At 37.0% G+C, this 27,072-nt stretch overlaps 2 protein-coding genes across 2 annotated transcripts; both read left to right on the forward strand.

Moving 5' to 3' along the window:
* Positions 1 to 356: 356 nt before the first annotated feature.
* LOC110798594 (uncharacterized) lies at positions 357 to 3,146 on the forward strand. Its single transcript, XM_022003784.2, has one exon. It carries the CDS (start codon positions 357 to 359, stop codon positions 3,144 to 3,146), a length of 2,790 nt encoding a protein of 929 aa, XP_021859476.2.
* A 2,202-nt stretch (positions 3,147 to 5,348) lies between these two features.
* Positions 5,349 to 6,305, forward strand: LOC130471326 (receptor kinase-like protein Xa21). Its single transcript, XM_056841382.1, has one exon. It carries the CDS (start codon positions 5,349 to 5,351, stop codon positions 6,303 to 6,305), a length of 957 nt encoding a protein of 318 aa, XP_056697360.1.
* Positions 6,306 to 27,072: the final 20,767 nt, after the last annotated feature.

Consider the following 27,072-nt stretch of genomic DNA (forward strand, 5'->3'; position numbering starts at 1 on the left):
TTTGTTAGCTGATTCATTATGACAGCTATATATTAACAAACTTGTAATTGTATTTGATCATTCAATGAATACAAACAACTCCGTCTCTCTCTCTCTCTCTCTCTCTCTCTCTCTCTCTCCTAATGATCTTCTTCTTCTTCTGAATCCTTCTTCTTCCCTACTTCTACTTCTGTAATTCCTTCTTCTTCTTCTTCTTCTTCTTCTTCTTCTTCTTCTTCTTCTTCATTCTGAGATCAACTGATCACCATTAAAAGGAAGCTTGGAGCTCCCTTATCATTGGTATCAGAGCCAATCCGCTGCTCGAATCTCAGCACAACTGGTACTGATTAATACTGGCGACTAGGAGAAAAACAGCTATGGAGGAGCAGTTCAAAAATATGGAAAAACGTCTGGAAGAGCAAAGCTCAAAGTTAGAGGATCAAAACAAAAGAATTGATCAGAAGTTCGAGGAGATGATGAAACTAATGCAAAGTTTCAAGGATTCAGCAAACACTGAGGAGAATTCCTTTTCTAGCTCGAAGTTCCATTCTCCCAAGCCTTTAGGTATGAATCCAAAACTGAGTTTTCCTAAATTCGATGGCACTAATCCTAGAATCTGGGTGAAGAAATGTTGCAAGTATTTCTCACTGTGTAAAATACCTGATGAACAAAGAGTAGATTTGGCCTCTCTTAACATGACTGACAAAGCAGAAGGTTGGATGATGAACTATCTGTCAGTCAGAAAAAGTGTGATTGTAGACTGGAATGATTTTGTAGCTGACTTATATGTTAGATTTAGGGACAATTCTGCCCATAATGTGGTCGAAAATTTCAATAAACTGCAACAAACAGGCGCACTTGAGGATTACATTGATGAGTTTGAGAATTTAAGATCCAACATGATGATGAACAATCATGTATTGCCTGAAACATATATTTTAGAAAGTTTTGTTGGAGGATTGAAATCAGCTGTTAAGCCATTTGTGAAGGCTTTTAAACCTGACTGTATTGGTGAAGCTATAGATTTAGCCAGGCTGCAGGAGGAGAACTTGTTGATCAATGCACCTAAACCTACTTACAAACAACCAATCTACAACCCTAAACCCCTTCAATCAATACCCATATTAGCCAGCTCCAAACCCCCACTTTTGCCAACTCCACAAACTAAACCAAACACCACCCCCACCTTGACAAAATACCCTCAACAGAGAACCAGAAACTTTAAATATATTCCAGCTGATGTTAGGCAAGAGAAAATTGCAAAAGGCCTATGTTACTACTGTGATTCTCCTTATGACAGAAACCATAAGTGCCAGTTTAGGGAACCACAGCTGTTCACTGTAGAAATTCCAGGAGAAATTGAGGAGCTGAGTGATGTAGAGGAATTGGATGTGGGAGAAAAGGATGCCAATGAACCACAAATTTCCATGAGTGCCTTATCTGGTAGCCAGGGGTTTAGCACCATGAGAGTAAGGGGGTTAGTAAAAGGGAAATCCATTCAAATTTTGATTGACTCAGGAAGCACACACAACTTTGTAGATCTGAATGTTGCTCAGAAGTTGGGGTGTGTGGTGGAGAAGATACCCCCTCAAGCCATAACTGTAGCTGATGGCAACCATTTGGCATGCCAACACATCTGCAAGGGTTTCTCTTGGACCATGCAGGATATTGTGTTTGAAACTGATGTTCTCCTTATTCCACTAGGGAGTTGTGATATGGTGTTAGGAATACAATGGCTAAGTTTGTTGGGTGCTATTTCTTGGGATTTTAAACAATTACAGATGGAGTTTACTTGGCAAGGCAAGAAGATTCTGTTGAAGGGAATTCCTAGCAAAAGAATGAAGGTGATAGAAGGTGAACCTTCTTCCAAACTATTCTCTACAGCAGCCCATTTGTGTCTCATACAAGTACAGGATTCCATTTGTGGGAATTTGGAAACTTCTGGTACCCATTCTCAAGCTGATTCTGGTAATTGGGAAGAATTGGAAGAACTTAAAGTGACTTATAAGTGTGTGTTTGAGGATCCTGTTGACTTACCTCCATTAAGAGGGGTGTTTGATCATTCCATTCCACTCTTACCAGAGGCAAATCCAGTCAACATCAGACCTTACAGGTATTCACTCAAGCAAAGAGATGTCATAGAGCAGTTGGTACAAGAGATGTTGGATAGGGGAATTATACAGAACAGTGCATCTCCATTTGCTTCACTAGTTGTTTTAGTAGGCAAGAAGGATGGAACATGGAGATTGTGTGTGGATTACAGAGAACTCAATAACAGGACAGTCAAAAACAAATTTCCTATTCCTGTTATTGATGAATTACTAGATGAATTGTCAGGTGCCACTGTGTTTTCTAAGTTGGATTTAAGGGCTGGGTATCATCAGATGAGGGTTCAACCTTCAGACATTTACAAAACAGCTTTTAAAACTCATACAGGGCATTATGAGTTCTTGGTGATGCCCTTTGGCCTCACTAATGCTCCTGCATCTTTTCAGAACTGGATGAATCAGGCGTTCAAGCCATTACTCAGAAAATGTGTTTTGGTGTTTTTTGATGATATATTGGTTTACAGCAGAACCATTGATGATCATTGGTCCCATCTTGCTGCAGTTTTTGAATTAATGAAGGACAATCAGATGTTTGCTAAACTCAGCAAGTGTGTGTTTGCTACAGATAAGGTGGAATACCTAGGTCATTATATCTCTGCTATGGGTGTCCAAACAGATCCACAAAAGATTCATGCAGTGCAAAGTTGGCCAATTCCTGCTACTGTAAAAGAACTTAGGGGATTCTTGGGTTTGGCTGGGTATTACAGAAAGTTTGTAAAAGGGTATGCTATGATCAGTAAACCATTGGCAGACCAGTTGAAAAAGAACAGTTTTCAGTGGTGTGATCAAGCACAGGTGGCTTTTGAAGCTCTCAAAACTGCTTTGGTAACAGCTCCAGTTTTAGCTGTACCTAACTTTGATAAACAATTCATAGTAGAGACTGATGCATCACAGAAGGGAATTGGTGCTGTACTTATGCAAGATGGTCACCCCCTAGCTTACATTAGCAGATCCCTAGGGCCAAAATGGCAGAAGTTATCAGTCTATGAAAAAGAGCTGCTGGCAATTGTTTTTGCAGTTCAAAAGTGGGAACAATACCTCATGGCAGCCATTTTTTGATCAGAACAGATCAGAAGATCCTTAAATGGTTGCTACAGCAAAAAATCTCTACACCATTCCAACAATTCTGGCTGTCCAAATTAATGGGTTTTGACTATGAGATACAGTACAAGAGTGGGAAGGAAAACATTGCTGCTGATGCTCTCTCTAGGGTGCAAGGATCTGAAGTGTTACTAATGGCATTATCTGTAGTGGATTCTAACTTGTCTGCTTTGATATTGGCCAGCTATCAGTTGGATGACACTCTCAAAACAGTCTTTCAATCTCTCACTGATGGACAAGTAGTGGAAGGATTTCAGTTACAGAATGGTCTTCTTAGGAAGAACAACAGAATTTTGGTGGGTCCTGATGTTGTTCTTAGAAATAAAATCATCAGTTGGCAACATGCATCACCTGAGAGTGGCCATGGAGGAAGAGAACTCACTATTCACAGAATCAAAGCCATTTTCAGTTGGAAAGGGTTGACCAAGGATGTGAGACAATTTGTGAGAAATTGTGTGACTTGTCAAGCTTCAAAATATGACACCTCTGCATACCCAGGGCTGCTTCAACCATTACCTATTCCTGAAGAAGTTTGGCTTGATGTCTCTATGGATTTCATTACTGGATTGCCAAAATCAGGGGGCAAAGAAGTGATTTTTGTGGTTGTGGATAGATTGAGTAAGTATGCTCATTTCATGGCTCTTACACATCCATACACTGTTGTAACAGTTGCACAGTGCTACTTGGACAATGTGTTCAAGCATCATGGTTGGCCAAGATCAATTGTGAGTGATAGAGATTCTATTTTCCTAAGCAATTTCTGGAAGAGTTTATTCTCTTTACATGGCACTGAATTCTTGTTATCTAGTGCATATCACCCACAAACAGATGGGAAAACTGAGGTAGTCAACAGGTGTGTGGAGAATTATTTGAGATGTATGACTGGTGAACATCCAACTGACTGGCATATGTGCCTTCCTATGGCTGAGTGGTGGTATAATACCCAATTTCACACTTCTAGCCAGATCACCCCTTATGAAGTGGTGTACAACCAGCCCCCACCCCTTCATTTACCCTATTTACCACAGGAGTCTTCTAATGATGAGGTGGATAGGAGCATTCTAAGAAGAGAACTAATGATTGATACTCTCAAGTTCCACTTAACTAAAGCTTAAGAAAGAATGAAGGTGCAGGCTGATAAACATAGAACAGAAAGGGTGTTTGCTGTTGGTGATTGGGTATGGCTCAAACTTCAAGCCTATAGGCAACAGTCAGTCCAAAGGAGGTCCAATCAGAAGTTGGCACATCAGTATTATGGTGCCTTTAAAGTTCTTGCTGTCATTGGTAAGGTAGCTTACAAACTCCAGTTACCTCATGATGCTAAGATCCATGATACTTTCCATGTTTCTCAACTCAAGAAATTCAGGGGTTCTCTCCCTATTGTGGCTCATATTCCTGAATGGTTTCATGGCATTGATTTGTCTAAAAATCCCTTGAAACCTGTTGCTGTTCTTCAGACAAGGGTAATCAAGTTCCAGAATGCACCTCAAGTTCAATATTTAGTTCATTGGCAAGGTTTTGTAGCTCATGAAGCTACTTGGGAAATTGCTTCTGAATTCGAAGAGAAGTTTCCCTCTTTTGTTCTTCAGACTTGAGGACAAGTCAGTTAAGGGGGAGAGCTATGATATGGGAACAATGTTGGTTAAGCAATTTTAAATAAACAAAATTAGTTCCTGTTGTTTAACTTTTGGCGGGAAAAGTTGTTAGCCATTTTTGTTTGTTAGTTCCCTTAAAATGAGGAAGTTGGTTAGAGTTTGTTAGCTGATTCATTATGACAGCTATATATTAACAAACTTGTAATTGTATTTGATCATTCAATGAATACAAACAACTTCGTCTCTCTCTCTCTCTCTCTCTCTCTCTCTCTCTCCTAATGATCTTCTTCTTCTTCTGAATCCTTCTTCTTCCCTACTTCTACTTCTGTAATTCCTTCTTCTTCTTCTTCATTCTGAGATCAACTGATCACCATTAAAAGGAAGCTTGGAGCTCCCTTATAAAAAAACAACAGTTTTGGTGGCACAATTCCTCTTCAAATCAATCGTTTGCACAGGTTACTATCTCTACAGCTAGATAATAATTCCATTACAGGGGAAATACCGTCAAATTTGTCAAGTTGCTATAGCCTCGTTCAAATAGATCTTGAGAATAATAGGTACGTTAATGGGAGAAATTCCACCCATGCTTGGTTCCCTGGCATATTTGCAAGATATTTATATAGGACGGAACAACTTAACCGGTAATATTCCTTCATCTATTGGTAACTTATCATTTTTGTCTTCACTCTCCTTAATTAAAAACAGATTGGTAGGAAGCATTCCTGATAGTTTGGGGAAACTGAGTAATATGAACATATTGTATTTATCTGGTAATAAGTTGTCTGGAGTAGTCCCACCCTCAATATTTAACCTCTCTTTACTAACAAATTTAGATTTAGTAATGAATGATTTGGAAGGAAACCTCCCTTCAGATTTAGGCAACACACTTCCACAACTTCAGTGGTTCTCTATATTTTCAAATCGGTTTGCTGGACATATTCCAGCTTCAATATCAAATTCTTCAAACCTACAAGTTCTTGAGTTGAATACGAACCATCTTCAAGGTCGAGTTCCTTCTTTGCACAAGTTAACAAGGCTTAATACCCTTGTCCTTGACCAAAACTCCCTTGGATATGGCCAAGTTGGGGATTTGAACTTTGTTTTGTCCTTGGCTAACACCACCAATTTTCAACACCTTGGGATAGGTGAAAATAACTTCAAAGGAGTCTTCCCTAAAACTATCTGCAATCTTTCTTCTCTCAGCGCTTTGAGACTTCCAGATAACAACATAGCTGTTGAAAATGTAGCAACATTGCAATTCCTTGATGCTGATAACAATTCACTTTCTGGAGTCATTCCTCAAGGCATAGGGAAGATCCAAAACCTTCAGGACTTATTTCTAGGTAGAAACCAAATTTCCGGGGTCATTCCAACCTCAATTGGAAACTTAACTAAGATGTCTATTTTATCGCTTTCAAACAATAGATTAGTAGGCCAAATACCCTCATCACTTGGAAATTGTATATCGCTAAATGAACTAGATCTTTCCAACAACAGTCTTAGCAAGAGCATACCCCCATAACTTTTTAATCTACCAGTCTTGTCTATCGGACTCGATTTATCTGGGAACCACCTAACTAGGTCTCTGCCTGAACAAGTTGGGAGACTGACTAATCTTGACGGCCTTGATCTCTCTCGAAACATGTTATCAGGTCAGATACCCAGCTCTCTTGGTAGTTGTGTGTCGTTAGAGTATTTACTCATGACAGCAAACAATTTCCATGGCACCATTCCTGATGCATTGCAGACACTAAAGGGTCTCCTTTTCTTAGATTTATCATACAACAACTTATCTGGGAAAATACCAAAATTTATGTCTAGTCTACAGTTGCAAGTCCTAGAATTATCGAACAATAACCTTGAAGGTCAAGTACCTGATGATGGTGAAGGAAATATGTCCTTCACCCAAGGTGCATTAAGTCTAATACCAAGGTTCAGATTAATTGCGAACAATTAATTCAGTGAGATCAAGTGATCGGAACAGCTAGCTGGAGCAATGCTTCCGATCAGTGAGTTCTAATGGATATTGAACTCACAACTTACTCTTGACTGAACCTACAAGGTCACACCAATGACACGGAATAGATCACTGGATTAAATGAATCGGAAATTCATTTAATAGCTTTTCGGGAATTAGTTGGAAAACGTATTATACGATACGACCTTGCATCGGAATCGTATATCGTATCGCGAATATTCACCTCTGGTTGATCGGTGATGGGATTTGGACGATGCCGAGTTCTGTACTTGCTCTGATTGGTGTTAATCCACCTCTCTGCCTCAAGATCCTTACTAGACGAAAAGCAAGCATGCTAACTTAGTGTAGTATATCGATCATCAAATATTTATCAATGTTTTATACGTAGTACTATGTAATTATGTTTGGATTAAAACTCAATCTATCTAGCTAATACAATACAATTGTTTTTCTTAGCTAAACAATAATGCCCCAAGTTGGCCATGAAATCGATCTTGATCCCCTCGTGTTACCCTAAGGACAGAGATTAACTCGTCCTAATCTAGTTTCTTTATTTTACGTTTTTATAACAAAAAGTGTATAAATAACTCACATAATCATATTCCGTTTGAAGTAAATAATTAAACAAAAAAATACCAAACCCAAAAGGCTAGACCATCCTTTACGGATGGCTATTGATTAATTGTTGAATAATCATGAGTCATAAGATGAAATTGCTACCCACCTCTTGTAGGTGGGTGGTCATTAAGCTAACAAATCTACATATATAGTTGTAAATTTCGTTAAATACTATCAATATGGGACATATATATTTTGCTTCATCAATTCTCTCTACTAAAATTGCCTTAACCCATAAAAAGAAGGAGGGAGTATGAACTGCAAACAAGAAACAAAGTGGAAGACATACATTACACATACCTGTGTGATAAGACCACTTCCATGAATGGGAAAAAAAAACTCCTCACTAATATCTCCCTACCACTTTCTTACTCATCCACATCACTTTCCTCACATAAAAATTTTGTTACAACAAACTCATCCCACCAATGAGCAAAAAAAAAACTCCTCACCACTTTTACTTTTACTATTCATTAAACCCCACCACACTTTCTATTTCCCACATACTCCATCCTTTTTGTATTTATTCAATTATATTAATAACTAATGAATTTTGACAATTAGTTAAGATAAATTATTTAATTTACGTGATTTTTTTAATTTACGTTATTTTTATTTCAATATTTATATATTTTAATACTATAAATTTATTTTTCAGTAATTTTTCGAATATATCACAAATAATAGTAATATTTAGTGTGAAAAATGATTTTGATGGTTTTAGAAAGAAAAAATAATAATTTTGAAAGTGTGTCAAAATATAGCAAATTTTATCTCTATTTATAGATCATGAAATTTTATGACTGTTGGTATATAATTTTTTTTTATTATTATTAATTATTTTCGCCTAAATTAGCCTTTAAACAAAATAACCATTACAAAAGCACCGAAAATTGTGATTGGTTGATGAAATGATTGACAAATGGCAAACGTTCATTGGGCAAACGCTGCAAAAGTCAGGAAAATAAATTTCCCTTTTTTTTAATGGATTTATGCAGTAAAGTTACCGTATTACAGTATTTTTTTCTTTGTTTTTGTCCCATGCATGTCACCATCATCTGCAATTCTTACCAAGTGGGTCCCAATTTAATTGGTGAGCATTTACAGGAAATAGAATGCCCCGCATGGATTTTCCGATTGCCCCGCGAGCTAATTTCCGTTTCCCCATTGATGTGGTGTGTGAGCTAATTTAATCTCACCGTTTCTCACTCGTGGGGAACTTTTTTCCTCACTGGTGAGAGTGCTCTAAGATTCAAAGGCCTCGAGAACATCCGTACGTTTATACCATGGATATAAAATTGCCTAGGAAAAAGAACGAAAGCTAATAATTAACTTGTGTTGTCCCATATCGGAAAAAAGATATGTTACAAACAATTTTATTATAGTTGTCCCAATTTTAAAAAAGATTTCTTTTTATGTTCTAGTCTGATTGAAAATTTCACTTCTTTTTCTTCACTTCGGCAAGATTTTGAAGGAAATAATGCCCTTGGTCCAAGTATGCATTCTATGTTAAGTCTAATAAATGCGGTTCAGTATTAATTAACAAGTTAATAATTTAGTGAGATCAAGTGAGCTGAATGCCTAGCTAGAGGCCGCTTCAGTTCAAGTGGAATTAATGATATTAATCCACAACTTACTCTTGACTGAACCCGTAGGGTCACACAAATAGTACGTAAACGGATCAAGTATTTAATGGCATTAAATACTCTATCTATGGATATTCGGAATCGACGGATCTTGGTTTCAGTGGGAGCTGAGATCGTCACAAGCAAGAAATGAATACTCCAGAAACGATGATATTGCCGGAAACGGAAATATGGATCGTATCGGAAATATAAATATTATCCAAGTCGTAGATGTTGCCGGAAACGGAAACATGGTACGTATCGGAAAATATTATCGGAAATGGAAATATTGCCGGAATCGGAAATATTGCCGGAAACGGAAATATTGTCAGAATCGGAAATATTATCGGAATCGGAAAATAATTCCGGAAACGGAAATATTAAATATTTGTTCGAAACGGAAATTAATTCCGGAATCGGAAATATTAAATATTGTTCGTATCGGAAATGAATTCCGAAATCGGGAATTTAATCGGAAGCGTATCGTACGAATTAGCATCGGACGAGGCTCGCTAGACGAAGGCCCAGCACGAAGCCAGGCCATCGCCCAGCAAGCCACACGCATCACCAACACACGCCAAAGCCTCGACCAGGCCCAGCGCAAGCCAGGCCCAGCAGAAGCCATGGGCGCGCGCGGACAGTAGCATGGGCCGAGCGTTGTGCGCTCAGCGTGGGCCGCAAGGCCTGCGCTGGTGTACGGTGCTCGTGCGATGCTCGTGTGCGAATCCTAAAGCTATCGGGGTAAAATATTAAATCCTAAACCTATTAGATAAAGTTTATTTAAATAGAGTCCTAGCAGGATTCTAATTAAATTAATTAGTATCCTAATAGGATTCCAGTTCCTTTTCCATACCTCTATAAATAAGTGCCTAGGGTCATTATTTACAGAAACGATTGAAGTATTCAAAGGGTAAGTTTTTGAAATAAAATTAACCATACACTTGCAAACACTAGCCGAAATTCCTAGTAACCTTAAGGGCGATTCTAGTTGGTCTAACTTGAGGCGGATCCGGACGTACTGTGGACTATCTACGGAGGGACGACACTTGGAGTCCTAAAGACTTGTTCTTGTTCGGTTCGGGCGCAGCTAGGGAAGGCACGCTACAACATGTATGCATCAATTCTATGCTAAATGATTATGTGAATATAATATGCTTTCCTGGCTTTATGGTTTTTTCCGCATGATTTATGAATTGTCATATGTATCATAACCTAACAGTGGTATCACGAGCCTCTTATTATTTTCATAATCTAAATTGCATAAACATGGTTAAATATTACAAATTTGCAAGAATTAAAAGGGGTGATTAATTTTCGTAATTGTTAATTAATTGAAAATTGCGTTTATTTAATTATACGTACGCAGTTTTTCGGCAGTTTCTTCGTTACTCATCCAAATCGAGTGATTTTTGTGTCAATTCCGCATGTAAAATGCATTCTAAAATTTTGACAAAAATTGTAATTTTCGGCCGAACCCAGAATTCTCAAATTCGAAGCCTAACTATGACTTTTCGGAGGTTTTAGTTTTTCGAATGCAAAATTTCGTAAATTTAAGATGTTAAATTAAATATTTGCGATTCTTGTTGATAAATCTTGAATTTTTGATTGACCTACAGTATATGTTTAACAAGTTTGAATGCCTAGCCTTGTTAATTATATAATCTAATTTGTAATTATGATTAATTTGTTGAAAATTGGAATAATTTAGAATTAATTTGATTTTCATAATTAGTTATAATTTAATTAGATACCTATGATTAAAAACCACCATAAAAATTGTAAATTTATGTTAAATTTTAATATTTATGACCTAGACTTGAATCCATGTTAATCGGAAATCAATTAAATAATAAATTTTCGATTTTTCGCCCTAAAATTATGAAATTAATATTATTTATTAATTTGTCATTAATTTTCAATATAAATTTTTAATTTTTATGCGATTCGCTCATATAACTTGCACGCACAAAGCAATGGACGCTACGTGTTACCCTTAAGGGGTGTTGTATAGTGCGGGCATGCGACGACGAGCAAGGGAGCTCGTCGCCCATGCGGTACGAATGCAGCGAGCAAGGGCATGGTGCACGAGCACAAGGCAGTAGCCCTGCCTTGTGTCGTGGGCTGTGAGCCATGGGGGTGTGGGCAGGGGCGAGAGCAAGGCACGAGCAGTCGCGTGTGGGCAGCAAGCGTGCTGCGCCACAGCGCGCACTGCCTCGCGCAAGCATGCGGAGCCTCGCGCGCAGCGAGCGCAAGCTCGCGTGCCACGAGCGCTACGCACAGCGTCGATGGCTCGCGCGCAGCGAGCGCCAGCTCGCATACTGCTGCCTCGTGCGATGAGCGCAAGCTCGCGTGCGGGAAAGGCAGGCGCGCAGCGAGCGTTGGCTCGCATGGATCGAGCGCTGGCAAGCGAGCGCAACGAGCGATGGCTCGCGTGCATCGAGCGCTGGCGCGCGCAGCGAGCACCAGCTCGCGTGATGCCTTGCGATGGTGAGCAGCAGCGATGCGACGCAGCGCATGGGCTGCGCGCACATGGCCAGCGATGGCTGTGTGCGTGTGGCCCTTGGGCGTCCGTTGCGTGGGATTGTTGTGTTGCGATTAGATCGTTTTGAAATTTTAATTTGAAATTTTCAGTTTACGTAATTTTAATTAATTTTAAAATTAATAATTTAAATTATTTTCTTGGATTTTAATTTTGAATATTGTAATTATAATAAATTTTATTTATTCTAATTATTTTACTAAAAGTAATATCATGAATTAATTTAAATATGACTGAAATATTTGGATTCAATTATAAATTTATATGAGCTTTAAATTTTAATTAAATTTGTATGTTTCCGGTTAGACTAGAAATACATTTTTATGTTTAAAATTAGTAAAGCATATGAATTTATTGGTTTAAGTGGGAGCTCTTTTTAGTCATATACTCTTGATTAGGTCTACAAATCCTTAAGGTTAAAACAACTTGATTATAATTAATAAGGACTGAATAATTTGTAGATTATTGGTGCCCTTGATTAATTGCTGCAAATGTTTATGCATAATGTGTTTTACTAACCAGTTATGTGGGCCATTCATGATAATGAATGGGTGAATGGTATATATTGTATATGTACTGTTTTGCAGGTTATGAAGTGACTAGTATGGCCCAAATAGGATAGAAAATATGGTCTGCGTACCATTAATTTGAATGTAATTGGTCTAAAGTACCAAAGTTGTTTTTCAATTCAAATATGGTATGCGTACCATCAAATAGTTGTAATTAGTTTTAATTATAGCTTATCCTATTTGAAGAAAATGGTGCCTCCCACGGAGATTTTCAAGACGGACTTTGAAGTTAAAGCTTCAAGATGAAGTCGGACCATACTAGATCACATTTATCTTATGCATGTTTTAAGTTATTTATTGCTTTTAAATATGTCTTAATTATGCATGAGATTGTGGCTTGATTATGTTGCATGATTAAGGATTTTAGTTCACTTAAAATCTAACCAACATAATAAGAGCCTTAAGTTCCAAACTTAAAAATTGAGTTAAAAGGTGCCATGCCAAAATATACACTTGCTTGGATATCCTTTACATCAATCTAGTAATAGTTTTCGCTCAGCGAGGTGTTACTTATTGGTCCTAAAGGGACAAGGTACACAAATAATTGTGAGTACATGTTAGTTTTGGTGAAACTCAACGATATAAGTAAGGTGTCCTTTTATGTCGTGGCAAAATCGATAGGTTTACCTAATAAGTTCTTAGACGTACCTATCAACCAAGAGTAGTTTCTAGACTATTAGCAAAAGGCTTTTGCTTACCTAAAATATTTTAGAATTGAGTCGACAAACTGTGCTTAATTCTTCAATGGTTTTAGGGTCTTGGAATCATTTTATTCAAACCTGCCGGAACACATAATTCGAATAAAATGCTAATGACTTGTTTAAATTGCATGATTGCTTTCATTTTCAAGTTATTATTCATGATAAATGTTTAGACTTTGCATGCTTCAATGAATGTTTTAATTATTGTTTATAATTAAATATCTTGTACTGCAATAAATCCTTTTAGAAAGGTAACAGTAAATTTCCTCGATTGGTAGTGAATCCAAGAACGATTCACGGAAATGAGAGAAAATGAGCAATTTAAAATGTACGTTTCTTTTAGCGACTTTTATGGTTGTTTTCGAGTATCAAAGTCGAATGGCGAACCGATTGGTGCTTGTGAATTCAAAATACAATGTAGTTTTGAGATCATAAAGCATTGAGTTTAAACGCTCAGCTTTACCAATGGTTAACAACCTAAAATCTTTTTTCCATTTAATTCTCGAATGAGTCTAGTCCCTAGACATTCGAATAGATCGATGCTTAGAGAACTTTAGAAGCTTATGGTAAGATCATCTAGTTGAAACAAAATATTCAACATAAATTAAAATGGTAAAGAACCTTGTTGGTGACATTGGACATGTCTAACAAAGTATAAAAGTCAACACTAAAGAATTCAATTCTTAAGACTATAAGAAAGGGTACAAGAAATAGGAAAACAAAGGAACAAATGAAAGGAATTTATAATTCCGTTTCTACCTAAAAGTTTATGTTTAAAGAGAAGTGACCTAGCAATCAAACTTCCTTGGTATCATATACCGCTTGAGGTTCTTACTTCAGTAATAACTCAAACAATGGAAGCTAGGATACACTGGTGGCCTACAAGTGGGAAATGAAGCATGAAAATGCTACATTAATTGTAGGGTCATCTAGTTTGTTTTAAAGTCCTTTCAAAGGCTGGAACTTAATGGCTATTTTGTTCCATAATCAGCATACCTAGATTTCTGTTTCAAAAACAGAAAGACTCACATTCAAGAAAAACAAAAACAATGTTTGTTTGTTTATTTGAATGAAATGGTCATTTACGGGATGAGTCAATATGCTTGATTAAAACAAACAACTCTTTAAACAATAAAAACTTTACTAGGTTCAAATCAACCCCTTGATTTGAGTTCCACTAATCTTTGGCATTGTTGCTTAGACCATATCAACAAGTTAACATTCAAAAGCTCTATTTTGATGGACTTTTGAAAATTGATTGATTTCTAGATCAATTTAAGACAACTAGTCTTACTTGTTGAAAGTAACAAAAGATATGAACTATTGTTAGAACGCCTAGACAATAGAGTTCAAAGCTAAAGAAAGGTTTTATGACTTTATTATTTCACATGGATTTGAGTGAATATAGGTTTATTTACTCAAATGTGATATAAGTTGAATCTGTTTGGCTAGTTCAAAGATTCAGAAGTATAAAATCCCACTTGACAAGAAATCATAAAGATCTAGGTTAAGATCATGTTGATGATTACTTAAGTCAAGAATGATCATCAATGATTGTGTGTAGTAAAATTCACAATCTACTCCATAAGATATGACATATCTAAGTTGGAATGATTGAAGTCAATTAGTACTTGATTCAATCAATGATGGATCATAAAGACTTTTCCTATAATTTCTAAAACAAAATGCTCAACTACCACCAAACTAAACTAAATTCGTCAAAGCTATTGAAAAGTAATTTCAAAATATCTTTTCATAATATATCTAAAGAGTTCCTAAACTCAGTGGGAGCTTAGTGTTTGTTATTCAACAAACTAAGGCCCAAGTATAGATATATGTTTCATTGTGATTTATTCAAATGAGACACAAGGGTATTGTTTCTACCACGAATTTTTGAGAACATAATGTTTGTTTGCTCGAAATAATGTCCTTTTGGAGATTCGTTTCCAAAATGATAAGTGGGAGAAAATAGACCTCGAAAGTCTTCGAGGCGAACAACAAACATAAATGGACATTCCGGAGGCTTTTCGAAGTTCTTTAGAAAATCCGAACACGTATTCTTTAAGGACTTTAGAAGTGGCTTTAAAGAATAGACATCTCTTAGAAGACTTTACAAGTGCTTCAAGGAGAACAGAATATTCAAAGGACTCTCAAAGTGCCTGTTGATATTCTATTGTTTGATGTTCTATACCCAAGTAGGCATAGAGTTCATGTCACTGAAACTATGAGATTCTTCTATTAAATAGTGAAGAATCATGGAGTTCAGGTCACTGAAGCTATGTGATTCTTCTATTAGATAGTGAAGAAACCTACAACTTGCAGTCAAACTATTATCATGTAGATTAATGAGTTTGTGACCTGTAAGAAAGCTATGACGAAACCCAGATTCCCTAAAATGGTTAGAGGCCGTATATAGACTCAAATGTTTTAAATGGTTAGAGGCCATAAAACATACTCAATGTTTTGATGACAAAATTGAAATTTTGTTGATTTGCAAGAATAGTTTCACACCTATTTGTTGCAAGTTTGTTTTAAGGATAAAAACCATCAAACATGGAATTGTGTTCACACACAAAGCTAGATTAGTTGCTAAAGGTTAAAAGCAAATTCATGGCATGGATTGTGTTGAAACCTCATGCATAATCGTAATGCTCAAGTCTATAACTCAAGCAATGATTGCATATTGGTACATATGACAATTGGATGACAAAACGTATTCCTCAATCAAATGTTGGAAGAAAACTATGTACATGGTATGTCATAGGATTTGTGGATCCAAATAAATGCTTGAAAAGAAAAGCTAGTTTATAAAATCTAAGTACAGATTTAAGCAAGCAATTGGGAATTAGAATTATATTTTAGTGAAGCTAATAAGTATTTTAGTTTCATAAAATGTACATAATTCTTATAGATATATAAGAAGTTTAGTGGGAGTACGTAAAACTTATTTGGTCCTATGTGTATCACACATATCTCTCTATTGTGAAATAACATTCAAATGCTAATGACTTAGGTTTGAAATTATTCATCAATGATGAACCAAGGCGAAACTTAGTACATACTGGGTAGTAAGATCTATTTACAAAGATCTTATGATATTGTTTAGTAATGGCATTTACTAAATCAAACACGAAAGACTCCATTGGAGATATTTGATCCATATGAATAAATCTAAGTAATGAATGTTTGAACTATGTATAAGCATTTACTAAGTTAAACATCAAAGAATCTAATGAGATTCTTCACCTATATTATATATCAAAGAATTTAGTTGGATTCAGTATCTACTGTAACTGAATGAGCTAAAGTTACATGAATAGAATTCAATTGGGAATTATTCTGCAAAAGAAATTATCATGTATATAATATAATATGAGGATCGCCAAAAACGTATCGTATGACTTTAGGCATGACGAACATATACCAATCTCTATTGATCTAAGTGAAGATCAACTAGATTGAGATCAAGAACACTTATGGTACTTGAAAAGGTACATAGGAATAGTTCTTGATTCAAGGAAATAAACATATGTTAAATATTGATGCTACACGCATAAACACTGGCAAAGGATCAAGCAAGACCCTTTGGAGTTAACCATTGACAAGGACGAGCTAAAGAGCATCGTGTTTTGAAATGGCAACATGGATTGAAGACCATGAGTTGTTGCGTGGGAAATTAAAATAATAATTTCTATGTTCTAAGATATAGTTGGAGAGTCTTCCACATATCTGTGAACTTCTTGGATAAGTAGATCCAAACAAAGCATCACTAGCAACCTATACAGTTGAAGTAAAAGTAATTATTGCCTAAGAAGCAATAAAATAGAGTTGTTTATATGAATTCTTCATTGAACTTGGGAAGATCACATGTCTGTTGACTTAATGGTTCTTCATTGCAAAATGCGTAGAACCACTAATGTAGCAAGAAAGATTAGATCACAAAATAAGCATACTCAAAAGTTCTTATCATCATATCTCGAAGAACATTCGATGAAAAGGATGTTAAGATTGGCAAAGCGTGATAACTAAACCTATGCAACAAGTGAGAAGAAACACTCACGTTGTAGCACTGGAAATCAAGCATAGCTTTGAAATTCCATGAACTGTTTTAGAAGATGGGTTTGAGGCCCATGGTTGTAAAACATTGGGGTTGAACATTTATCATATATGAAATGTATTTTCATATTCCATTTAATCTTGGTTTAGTATTAAATGATGAGTCCCTTCAATTTGACGAAATATTCAAGATAGACTGTCAGGACCAGTCCTGTGACTAAGAAATGTCTATCAAGTGAACTTGAATGTCAAAGGTTGAAAATGGTCCCTAGTCGGAGTTTTCTATAAAATTGGACGCATAGAAAACGTTAGACGATTAGAATGCAAGATGACTAGTAGTTCTGTTTCTTGAACTATGTGGACATGGCAATGTCATAATCATTTGCGTAGATACTTACTTTGGGAAGACTAGTATCGGACAAGACCTATGAAACTTTACTGTAAGAGATGAAAATCTGTCATAAGTAAATTTCATTAAAATTATTAGACACTAAATCCTCAATACCTGAGTGATTTGAGATTACTTGTTTGAGAACTGGTTGCTTTGACGTTGACCAACCGTCGCACCGTAAAATGAGGCTATAAAGGCAACGCTCAGGTAATCACCTATCAAACGAAGTCTAATCTCAAGATCGCAAGATTGGGATTGTCCTCCCATAAATCGGGATGAGATGCTTAAAAGTTGTACAAGGCCACTCGGAGAGCTAGAAACTGTGAAATGCATGGCCGTGCTCGGATGAATCATAGGCTATGATTATCTGTCTATTTGATCAGTTGAACTCTGAAACCGAGGAACACCTCTGGACATAATAAGGATGACAACTCTTACCTTATGTTCAAGAGCAAGCATCGAGCGACAAAGGAATTAGGAAATGCACACTTGTCCCTAAGGACAAGTGGGAGACTGAAGGAAATAATGCCCTTGGTCCAAGTATGCATTCTATGTTAAGTCTAATAAATGCGGTTCAGTATTAATTAACAAGTTAATAATTCAGTGAGATCAAGTGAGCTGAATGCCTAGCTAGAGGCCGCTTCAGTTCAAGTGGAATTAATGATATTAATCCACAGCTTACTCTTGACTTAACCCGTAGGGTCACACAAATAGTACGTAAACGGATCAAGTATTTAATGGCATTAAATACTCTATCTATGGATATTCGGAATCGACGGATCTTGGTTTCAGTGGGAGCTGAGATCGTCACAAGCAAGAAATGAATACTCTGGAAACGATGATATTGCCGGAAACGGAAATATGGATCGTATCGGAAATATAAATATTATCCAAGTCGTAGATGTTGCCGGAAACGGAAACATGGTACGTATCGGAAAATATTATCGGAAATGGAAATATTGCCGGAATCGGAAATATTGCCGGAAACGGAAATATTGTCAGAATCGGAAATATTATCGGAATCGGAAAATAATTCCGGAAACGGAAATATTAAATATTTGTTCGAAACGGAAATTAATTCCGGAATCGGAAATATTAAATATTGTTCGTATCGGAAATGAATTCCGAAATCGGGAATTTAATCGGAAGCGTATCGTACGAATTAGCATCGGACGAGGCTCGCTAGACGAAGGCCCAGCACGAAGCCAGGCCATCGCCCAGCAAGCCACACGCATCACCAACACACGCCAAAGCCTCGACCAGGCCCAGCGCAAGCCAGGCCCAGCCGAAGCCATGGGCGCGCGCGGACAGTAGCATGGGCCGAGCGCTGTGCGCTCAGCGTGGGCCGCAAGGCCTGCGCGGGTGTACGGTGCTCGTGCGATGCTCGTGTGCGAATCCTAAAGCTATCGGGATTCGATAAAAGATTAAATCCTAAACCTATTAGATAAAGTTTATTTAAATAGAGTCCTAGCAGGATTCTAATTAAATTAATTAGTATCCTAATAGGATTCCAGTTCCTTTTCCATACCTCTATAAATAAGTGCCTAGGGTCATTATTTACAGAAACGATTGAAGTATTCAAAGGGTAAGTTTTTGAAATAAAATTAACCATACACTTGCAAACACTAGCCGAAATTCCTAGTAACCTTAAGGGCGATTCTAGTTGGTCTAACTTGAGGCGGATCCGGACGTACTGTGGACTATCTACGGAGGGACGACACTTGGAGTCCTAAAGACTTGTTCTTGTTCGGTTCGGGTGCAGCTAGGGAAGGCACGCTACAACATGTATGCATCAATTCTATGCTAAATGATTATGTGAATATAATATGCTTTCCTGGCTTTATGGTTTTTTCCGCATGATTTATGAATTGTCATATGTATCATAACCTAACAGATTTTGGTTTTGAATAGATCTAAGTGGACAATTGACGCTTCAGTAAGGTAATTTACTTATTTGATCTAAAATCCTAATCTATATGGCTCAACTGAGTTGATTTCCCAAATACAAAGTGGCATAGAGTTAGCCAAGTTTTTGTAAGCAATTTTGGATTTTCAGTTGGTCGTCCCTCTATTTGCTTTAGACTAAAGCGAGATGGAATATATGGAGATGTGACTGTGATGAACCAGAAATTGTTAGAAGCCGCGAACACGAACAACGTCAGCAACAATGAAATGAAAGAGATGAAGGAGTAGTGCGTGAGATCGAAGAAGAGAAATTTAAGAATATTAGATTTATTCATTATTATTTGGTGACAAGTATACATGGTTAGTTTTTTTTACTTCAACGCGTGAGACAATATCGAATAGCACCAAAATCAACGCAAATTTGATGGTGCAGGCGTGTGCATCGTGCTCTAGGTGCACCGGAAACAAAACGACATAAAAAACACATAAAACGCGCGTGTTTCATTAAATTCCGGGAACAAAAGAACATTTTCCTTGAACAAAAGAACAATACCCTAGAACAAAAGAACATTAAAGGCTCTGTTCTTTTCAGCTCTGTAATTCGCGTTTTTTTTCGATTTGCTTTCTTCTTGCGATATATATTCTTTTATATTTTATGTTTTGAACTCTAATTGTGAAGAGGAGAGAGAAAGTATGAACTAGGTTTTCTAAAATGGTTCTTAGAGAGAGAAAGTAGTGAAAATTCCCAAAAATTCGTTGATTTTTCTGCTTCAACATCAAATTAAATCGATTCTTCTTCTTCAAATCTGAATTCTACAACTGATAATCAGATTTTGGGAGGTAATTTTTCAATTTTGAAATAATAAATTCTATGTTTTGATGATTTTGATTTTGTAATAATCGTGTGTTTGATGATTTTGATTATTTTGATGATTTTGTTTTTGTAATAATCGAGTTTTGATGGTTTTGATGATTTTAATGAATCAAATTATGTAACAACACGCTGATTTCGTTGAAATTAATCGCTGATTTTGAAGATTTGGATTATGTAATTACGATTTTTTTCCAGAAAAGAACAGCTTTACGTATTAAAAGAACAGTTTCTTTATACTTGTATTAAAAGAACAGTTTCATTATTGTAGAAAAATAGACCATTTGCGTTTCATAATTTGTTCTTTCATTCTGTTGTGTTCTTTTTTTTTATCATTTTCAATTTCATTTGCGTTTCATAACTTGTTCTTTTTATTTTATTGTGTTATTTTTCTTCTTACTTTTTATTTATCCTTTGTTCTTTTGGTTGCGTTCTTTTTCTTGGTTTTATACATGTTAACCTATTATTTTTTTAGATATTTTGAATAATGTGCTTGATAATTCATAAGAAAATGATGAAAATGATGATTCCGAATCATATATTATTGTTGGACAAGGTACTTGACTTGTTCTTTTAGTCTCTCCATTTGTTCTTTTAGTCTTTTCATTTGTTCTTTTTATAATATTCTGCTAAAAGAACAAAATAAAAACACGTGCATAGTTCTGATTATGCACTCTTTAAAAAAATTTCCTTTCTCCTTCTCTGTTATTCTTTGATTCTACTTCCTATTTTTTTCATTTTCTATTTTTCAGCAAATATATATATATAATAATTGTACTTATAAATCATAACCATTAGTCACTTTAAAAATACATTTTAGAGAGAGAAAGAGGAGAGGATTTATATTCTCTCAACATAAGAGAGATTTTTTGAGAGAGAAAGAGTGAGATGGTGAGTGAAAGAGTAAAAATGTATTTTCTCCTTATTCTCTCTAAAAAATTCCTTCTGAATGTTTCTCCTTTGTTGAAAAATGAGTGAATTAAGAAAAACACTAGTTCAATTTGGCTAGTTTTTGAAGCAAGAGAATATATGGAGAGCGTGATATTTTCCGAGGATTGAGATCAGTTTTTGAAGATTTATTAAAAGATATTGATGCTCCTGATAAATGTTGATCAAGTGTTTAAGGTACGTTTCCTTGTTCTTTCCTCTAATGTTCTTTTCAAATTGTAATGTTCTTTTCACAACTTTACTTTTACTGTGGCATCAACATAGTTTGTTATTTTAAATCAACATAGTTTGTTCTTTTATATCAACGTACATAGATTGTTAAAAAAAGAACATATAATGGTTTGAAAAGAACACATAACACTTAAAAAAGAACATAGTCTGATTCGTGGTAAAAGAACAAAAATACTTTTAAAAAAAATATAGATTTAGTTTTAAGTGCATCAAAAAATCGTCGTTTCGTCTTTTTTTAATTAGAACATAAAATCGTTTGAATAGAAAAAATAACACTTAATAAAAGAACATAGATCTGATGTGTTGGATAAGAACAAAAATACATTTAAATAAAAATATATATCTAGTTTTAAGTGCATCAAAATATCGTCATTTTTGTCTTTTTAATTAGAACACTAAGTGGTTTGAAAAGAACAAATACAACTAATAAAAGAACATAGATTTGTTGTTCTTTTCGTCCCTTTCATTCTGTTCTTTTGTTCGATAAGGAAAAAGAAAATGTTGTTTTTTTTCATGTGTTTTGTTCTCTTGTTTTTTTTTTTTTTTGTCTTTTTCTTAAATTTTTTTGAGTTTTTGTTATTTTATTTTTCTTTTGATTTTGTTCTTTCTTTTTTCTAAAAAAGTTGTTGTTCTTTTTTTAATTATTTTGTGTTCTTTTTAACTTTTTACTGTTTTTTAATTTTTTATAATATTATCAAGAATATGTTTTTTTTTTCTTTTTCTGTTGCATTTTGCACATGATGTTCTTTTTGTAAAATAGTTGTTCTTTTTATAGTGTATCAGGAGAGAGAATATGGTTTTTTCAATTTTGTACATTTTCTTTAGTTTTTTAACATTAGTGTTCTTTTCAGCTTCTGGTTAATGTTCTTTTCGTTTACTCTATTATGTTCTTTCTGTTTAGTTTCTTATGTTCTTTTTGTATTATTTTTTTGTTTTTTGCGTTTTGGTGCAGGTGCACGTAGATCTACGTGCAGGCCCCTGCACCATCCGCGCGTTGCAAAATCAAAGTGTTTGATTATTGAAAAAAAGGGGAATATAAATTGAAATTACTCATCTTAAAAAGTTAATTACTATCTCGAGAATTACGACATTTAAAAGTGTTAGATAGGAGTCTTCAACTTATGTGTGTAGGAGTATTCTCCCACATGGAAGAGAAATGATGTTTTGGTTGTCTTTAAATATACTCATGTCTTTCATATATTGGATATGAGATGGCTTGAGTTATTGGGTCTAGTGGAGCATTGGGCTTGGTTTGCTAGTATTAGCTAGCTAATATAGCTACATATTATTAATCAAGACCGCTACTACTGAGTAGGCTAATATTACATTACCCTAAAGACAGAGATTAACTCGTCTCAATCTAGTTTCTGTATTTTACGTTTTTTATAACAAAAAGTGTATAAATAACTCACATAATCATATTCTGTTTGAAGGAAATTAAACAAAAAAAATATCAAACCTAAAAAGGCTAGACCATCATTAACAGATGGCTATTGATTAATTTTAGGATAATCATGAGTCTTAAGATGAAGTTGCTACCCACCTTTTGTAGGAGGGTGATCACTATAACTAACAAATCCACATATATAGTTGTAAATTTCATTAAATACTAGCAATATGGGAGATATATATTTTGCTTCGTCAATTCTCTCTACTAAAATTGCCTTAACCCATAAAAAAAAAGGAGGGAGTATGAACTGCAAACAAGAAACAAAGTGGAAGACATACATTACACATACCTATGTGATGAGATTCAAAGGCCTCGAGAACATCCGTACGTTCTATACCATGGATATAAAATTACTTAGGAAAAAGAACGAAAACAAATAATTAACTTGTGTTGTCCCATATCGGAAAAAAGATATGTTACAAACAATTTTATTATAGTTGTATTGCGATTAATGGTTACCCACTTACTAAAGGTGGGTAGCAATTTCAAAATGAAATCATTTATCTCTATGTTGAACTTGGAAAAATTATTGAATAATACTCCATATCTTCACAAATTCAGCTGCATGTTCATGAACTTTTTGTAGTTGGTTATTTGGTTAACTTACACAATCTTTGTTTTTTTTTTTTTATAACTGTTACAATTAAAACAATTACTATTCTGCATCTTAAAGCACATCTCGTACTCCACCGCTTCTAGCTTAACGCGAGCAGTGATTTTCGATGTTTTCGCATCTTTCCAAGTAGAGTCTTTCGCAATATGCGCACGAATTGTTCTGATTGACGAGTTGATGATAAACCCTAAACCTGTATGAATCCAAATCTCCTTCCCTATTATTGAAACCCTAAAAAAATTCTCATCCATGGATGAGAATCAAGAACCTAGAAAACTCTAGGAAAAACCCAAATAAATTGGGAACAACCCAAGAATAAATTGGGAACAAATCAACGGAAAAAACAAAACAAGACAATACATAAAGAGAAAACAATGAAAAAACAAGAATAAGGGTCGGAAATAGTCTAATTTCCGAAGAAATTAGACTATTTCCGGCCTAAACGGCAAAGAAAACTGAAACCCTAAAAGATGAGAGATAAGAGAGAAAAAAGGGAGAGAGAGAGGAGCGACTGTCCACAATCTTTGTTGCAAGAATTACTTCGTAGCAATTTCTTTAAGTTTACAGCTTGATACGTATATGCCAAATCATGTTCGCATTGACGAATTTTGGTAAGCATAAAAATAGAGCTCCAACCTAAAGTATCTTAATTTAAAGTTGAAAAGTAAAAACGTTCAGGAAGCAAGAACGATATTTATTGCCCATCGATTTTGTTCTCTTCAACTTATTGCTTATTAAATCAGATCAGATCAAACCACATAAAACTACTGTTCCGGTGTTGTAAAGATGGAAACAATGGGCTTCGAATGAAGGCCCTTTTGTATGTGTTGAAGATCTTGCTTGCTTGAATGAGTCGAGTCCGAATTCACCTGCACAAGAGCAAAGTCACTAGCCTCGGGGGTGTTTCCGAGGAAAGCCCCTCCGATGCCTAAGTAAGAACGATGCTCGGATTCTAGAGAGAAGTTCTCTAGAAGAGTAGTCTTAAGGCGATAAATTGGACGTACCTTGAGGTGTGAGCCTTGGTGGCCTATTTATAGTGTTTGCATAATAAATGCCCATAGGTCATTTATTGCTATTGGGCCTTGGGCCTTAATGGATGGCTGAATAGCCATAGTGGTAAGGTTTAATGCTGTTTGTTTAGAGCCATTGGGCTTTGGACTTAGTGGCCCAATTGAATATCAATTGGGAGCCCAAACAACATGCCCCCCAGACCCGGTCCATTTAGAATTAAATGGGTGGGTTTTCCAGTTGTCAGAATTCCAAAAGTTCCCTCTCTTTTTTTGAAAAGGGATGATTTGCATTGATGACAAGTGTTGGGACTTGTATTATGTCGTGGAGATCCTGGGTTTGAAAAGAAGTTGATGCGCCTCCTTTTTTTTCTATAAATACTGGGCGCTTAGCTCTCTTCAAACTTTACTTTCTCTCTCTTTCAAACACATTTCCTCTCTTTTTCTGGCGATCGCAGTTTTCGAGTTTCTTCAGATCTACGGAATTTGGTCAGTTCTGGACTTCGGGAACTTGTGTCGTTCGTTTTGTCGGCGAATTCCGCTTCGGAAAAAGGTAACTTGCTTCTGAATTTTCCTTACTTTTTCGCTCTTTCCTCTACTCCTCAATCTAAACCCTAGACCGAGAATTCGCGATCATGGCAAAGAATAAAGGAAAAAGTAAGTTCGTCGTTGGTTCCTCTAGTGAGAGGGAGGATGTGCCCTCGGGAAGGGTACAGAAGAATTCAAGGGGTGGACCCTCGGAGAGACCGGTGGAGAAACGTTCGACTGGTTGGGATGCTTCCAAAGATGGTGCTGTTGGCGGGTCTGGTGTGTCTGAACGTGCTACTTCTGGTAAGAAAGCTGGTTCTTCGGGTGTACGTCGTTCTTACCCTGAGTTTCCAGTTCATTGGACTGAAGCTGATCCGAAGGGCAAGTATGCCCCGATCTTGCATGAGACCACCAAGATCGATGGTCCGTTGGAGAAATCGGTCAGTGGTGACTGGTTGGTGGAGGCGAAGCTGGGGAACTACCATCGGAGGGCCGAGGAGCTATACGGAATCCAGCACGCCTTGGGGTACTGGTGTGAGCTTCCCGATCAGGAGCGTCCTCAGGTGACTCATCCGCCGAGGGGGTTCATCTCTGTGTACACTCATCACTTGGAGAACGGTCTCCGTTTTCCCTTGGATCCATTCATTTCCGAGCTCCTGGTGTCGTACAACATCAGTTTGGCCCAACTTACACCCAAATCTATGAGGCACATCATCGGATTTAGATGGGTGTGCGACTTTGTTAACTTCCCCTGCTCTGTCGCCGTTTTTCGGGATCTCCACGATCTGTCTTTCAATCATGCTTCCAAGGGTGATGGGTATGATTGGTGGACCATCATCAACAAAAAGTCCCGAAGGAGAGGGGAGCCGAACTATATTACGGCATACCCTTACCTCAGTTCTGACCATAATTGGAAGACGGAGTGGTTGCTTGTTCGCGTGCCGACGGATCCGAAGCATCCCAACTTTTATCGCCCTCCGAAGTGGTTTGTGACTCCTGATCCTGATATGGGAGGCGTGGCTGCTCCGGATCGGAACCATCACCACTACGTGGATCTCCTCCAGTGGTTTTTGGCTCGGGAGGATAACTATAAACTGCCGTCTAGCTGGCTCCCAAACCTCAACTACATCTTGCGGGAGGACATTCTTGCTGTCGCCGGTCTCAGCAGGATTTTTGACAGGGGTATGTGTCTTTCGGCTGGGACCGTGTTTCAGTGAGTTTGTCCTCCTCTTTCTTCCCTCGTTTTACTGACTCGTTTTTGTGCTTTGTTTTTGCACAGTACGGCTTTAGCTGTCTTGATCCTGCGATTTTGGGCATCTCTTTGGATCTGAAGACTATTCACGACTCGGCTCCTGATTACAAGTTCGGGAAAGAGAATCCTCGTAATCCTCGTTTGAAGGATTACGTGTTGTCTCCTTCGGGTGTTGCCCGGATATCCGAAGTTCGAGCTGATCCGTGGGATTCTGCCTCCTCTCCCGAAGCTGTTCCAGTGAAGGTCGTGCTTCCTGATTTGAGGACAACTTCAGATCCGGTGAGTGTTTCTATAGGCTCGGTTTTTGTTTGTCTTTTCTTTCTCTTTGGTTGGCCGTCGGCTAACGTCTTGGTCCTGGACCATCTTTCTAGGGTCCTGGGACTTACGCTGTGCCGCGTGCCGTTCCTTCGGTTTCATCTCCGGCTCGGATAGATATCTCTTTATCTAAGAACCGGGTACTTCACCTTTTTTCTTTATTTCCTCCTTTGTCTTCCTCTAAATTTATTGACCCTTGGTCTCCCTTTTTAGGATCAAAGGAAAAGGAAGGGTAGCACTCTTCTGAGGTCTTCCGCGCATCCGAAGAAGGCGAAGGCTTCTCAGTCCTCGGAGAAGGTATTTGCTCTGACTTGGAGGTTTTCTTGTAGTCCGTCTTTCCCTTTTTCGAAGCTGATCTTTGAACGCTTGTTTTGTGGGAAACGGTTTCGGAAGACATGCCTCCTCCCAAGAATCTCCTTCACTTCATGCCCTTGCCAGGGCAGAAGTTAAAGAGTGTGGTGGTTGCGGAACCGCCGCCCGTGGATCAACCGTTGGCCGAGGAAGATACCATCCCCTCTCCGCTGAAGCCGTCTACTGCTTTAGGGATCGAGATCCAGGATATCACCAAGGTGATGGAGGCGATTGAAGCCGACTTTGTTCCTGGCTCGGATGCCCCTATCGTGGCCGAGGAGAAGAAGGAATCTGCTGACGTTTCTCTCGAAAGAGAGAGAAGTCCAGATAAGGAGATGGTG

This window comes from Spinacia oleracea, chromosome 4, assembly GCF_020520425.1.
Source record: "Spinacia oleracea cultivar Varoflay chromosome 4, BTI_SOV_V1, whole genome shotgun sequence".
NCBI lineage: Eukaryota > Viridiplantae > Streptophyta > Magnoliopsida > Caryophyllales > Amaranthaceae > Spinacia > Spinacia oleracea.

Excerpts from the sequence above, each read along its gene's own strand:
- LOC110798594 (XM_022003784.2), top strand. The coding sequence starts at position 357 with ATGGAGGAGCAGTTCAAAAATATGGAAAAACGTCTGGAAGAGCAAAGC.
- LOC130471326 (XM_056841382.1), top strand. The coding sequence starts at position 5,349 with ATGGGAGAAATTCCACCCATGCTTGGTTCCCTGGCATATTTGCAAGAT.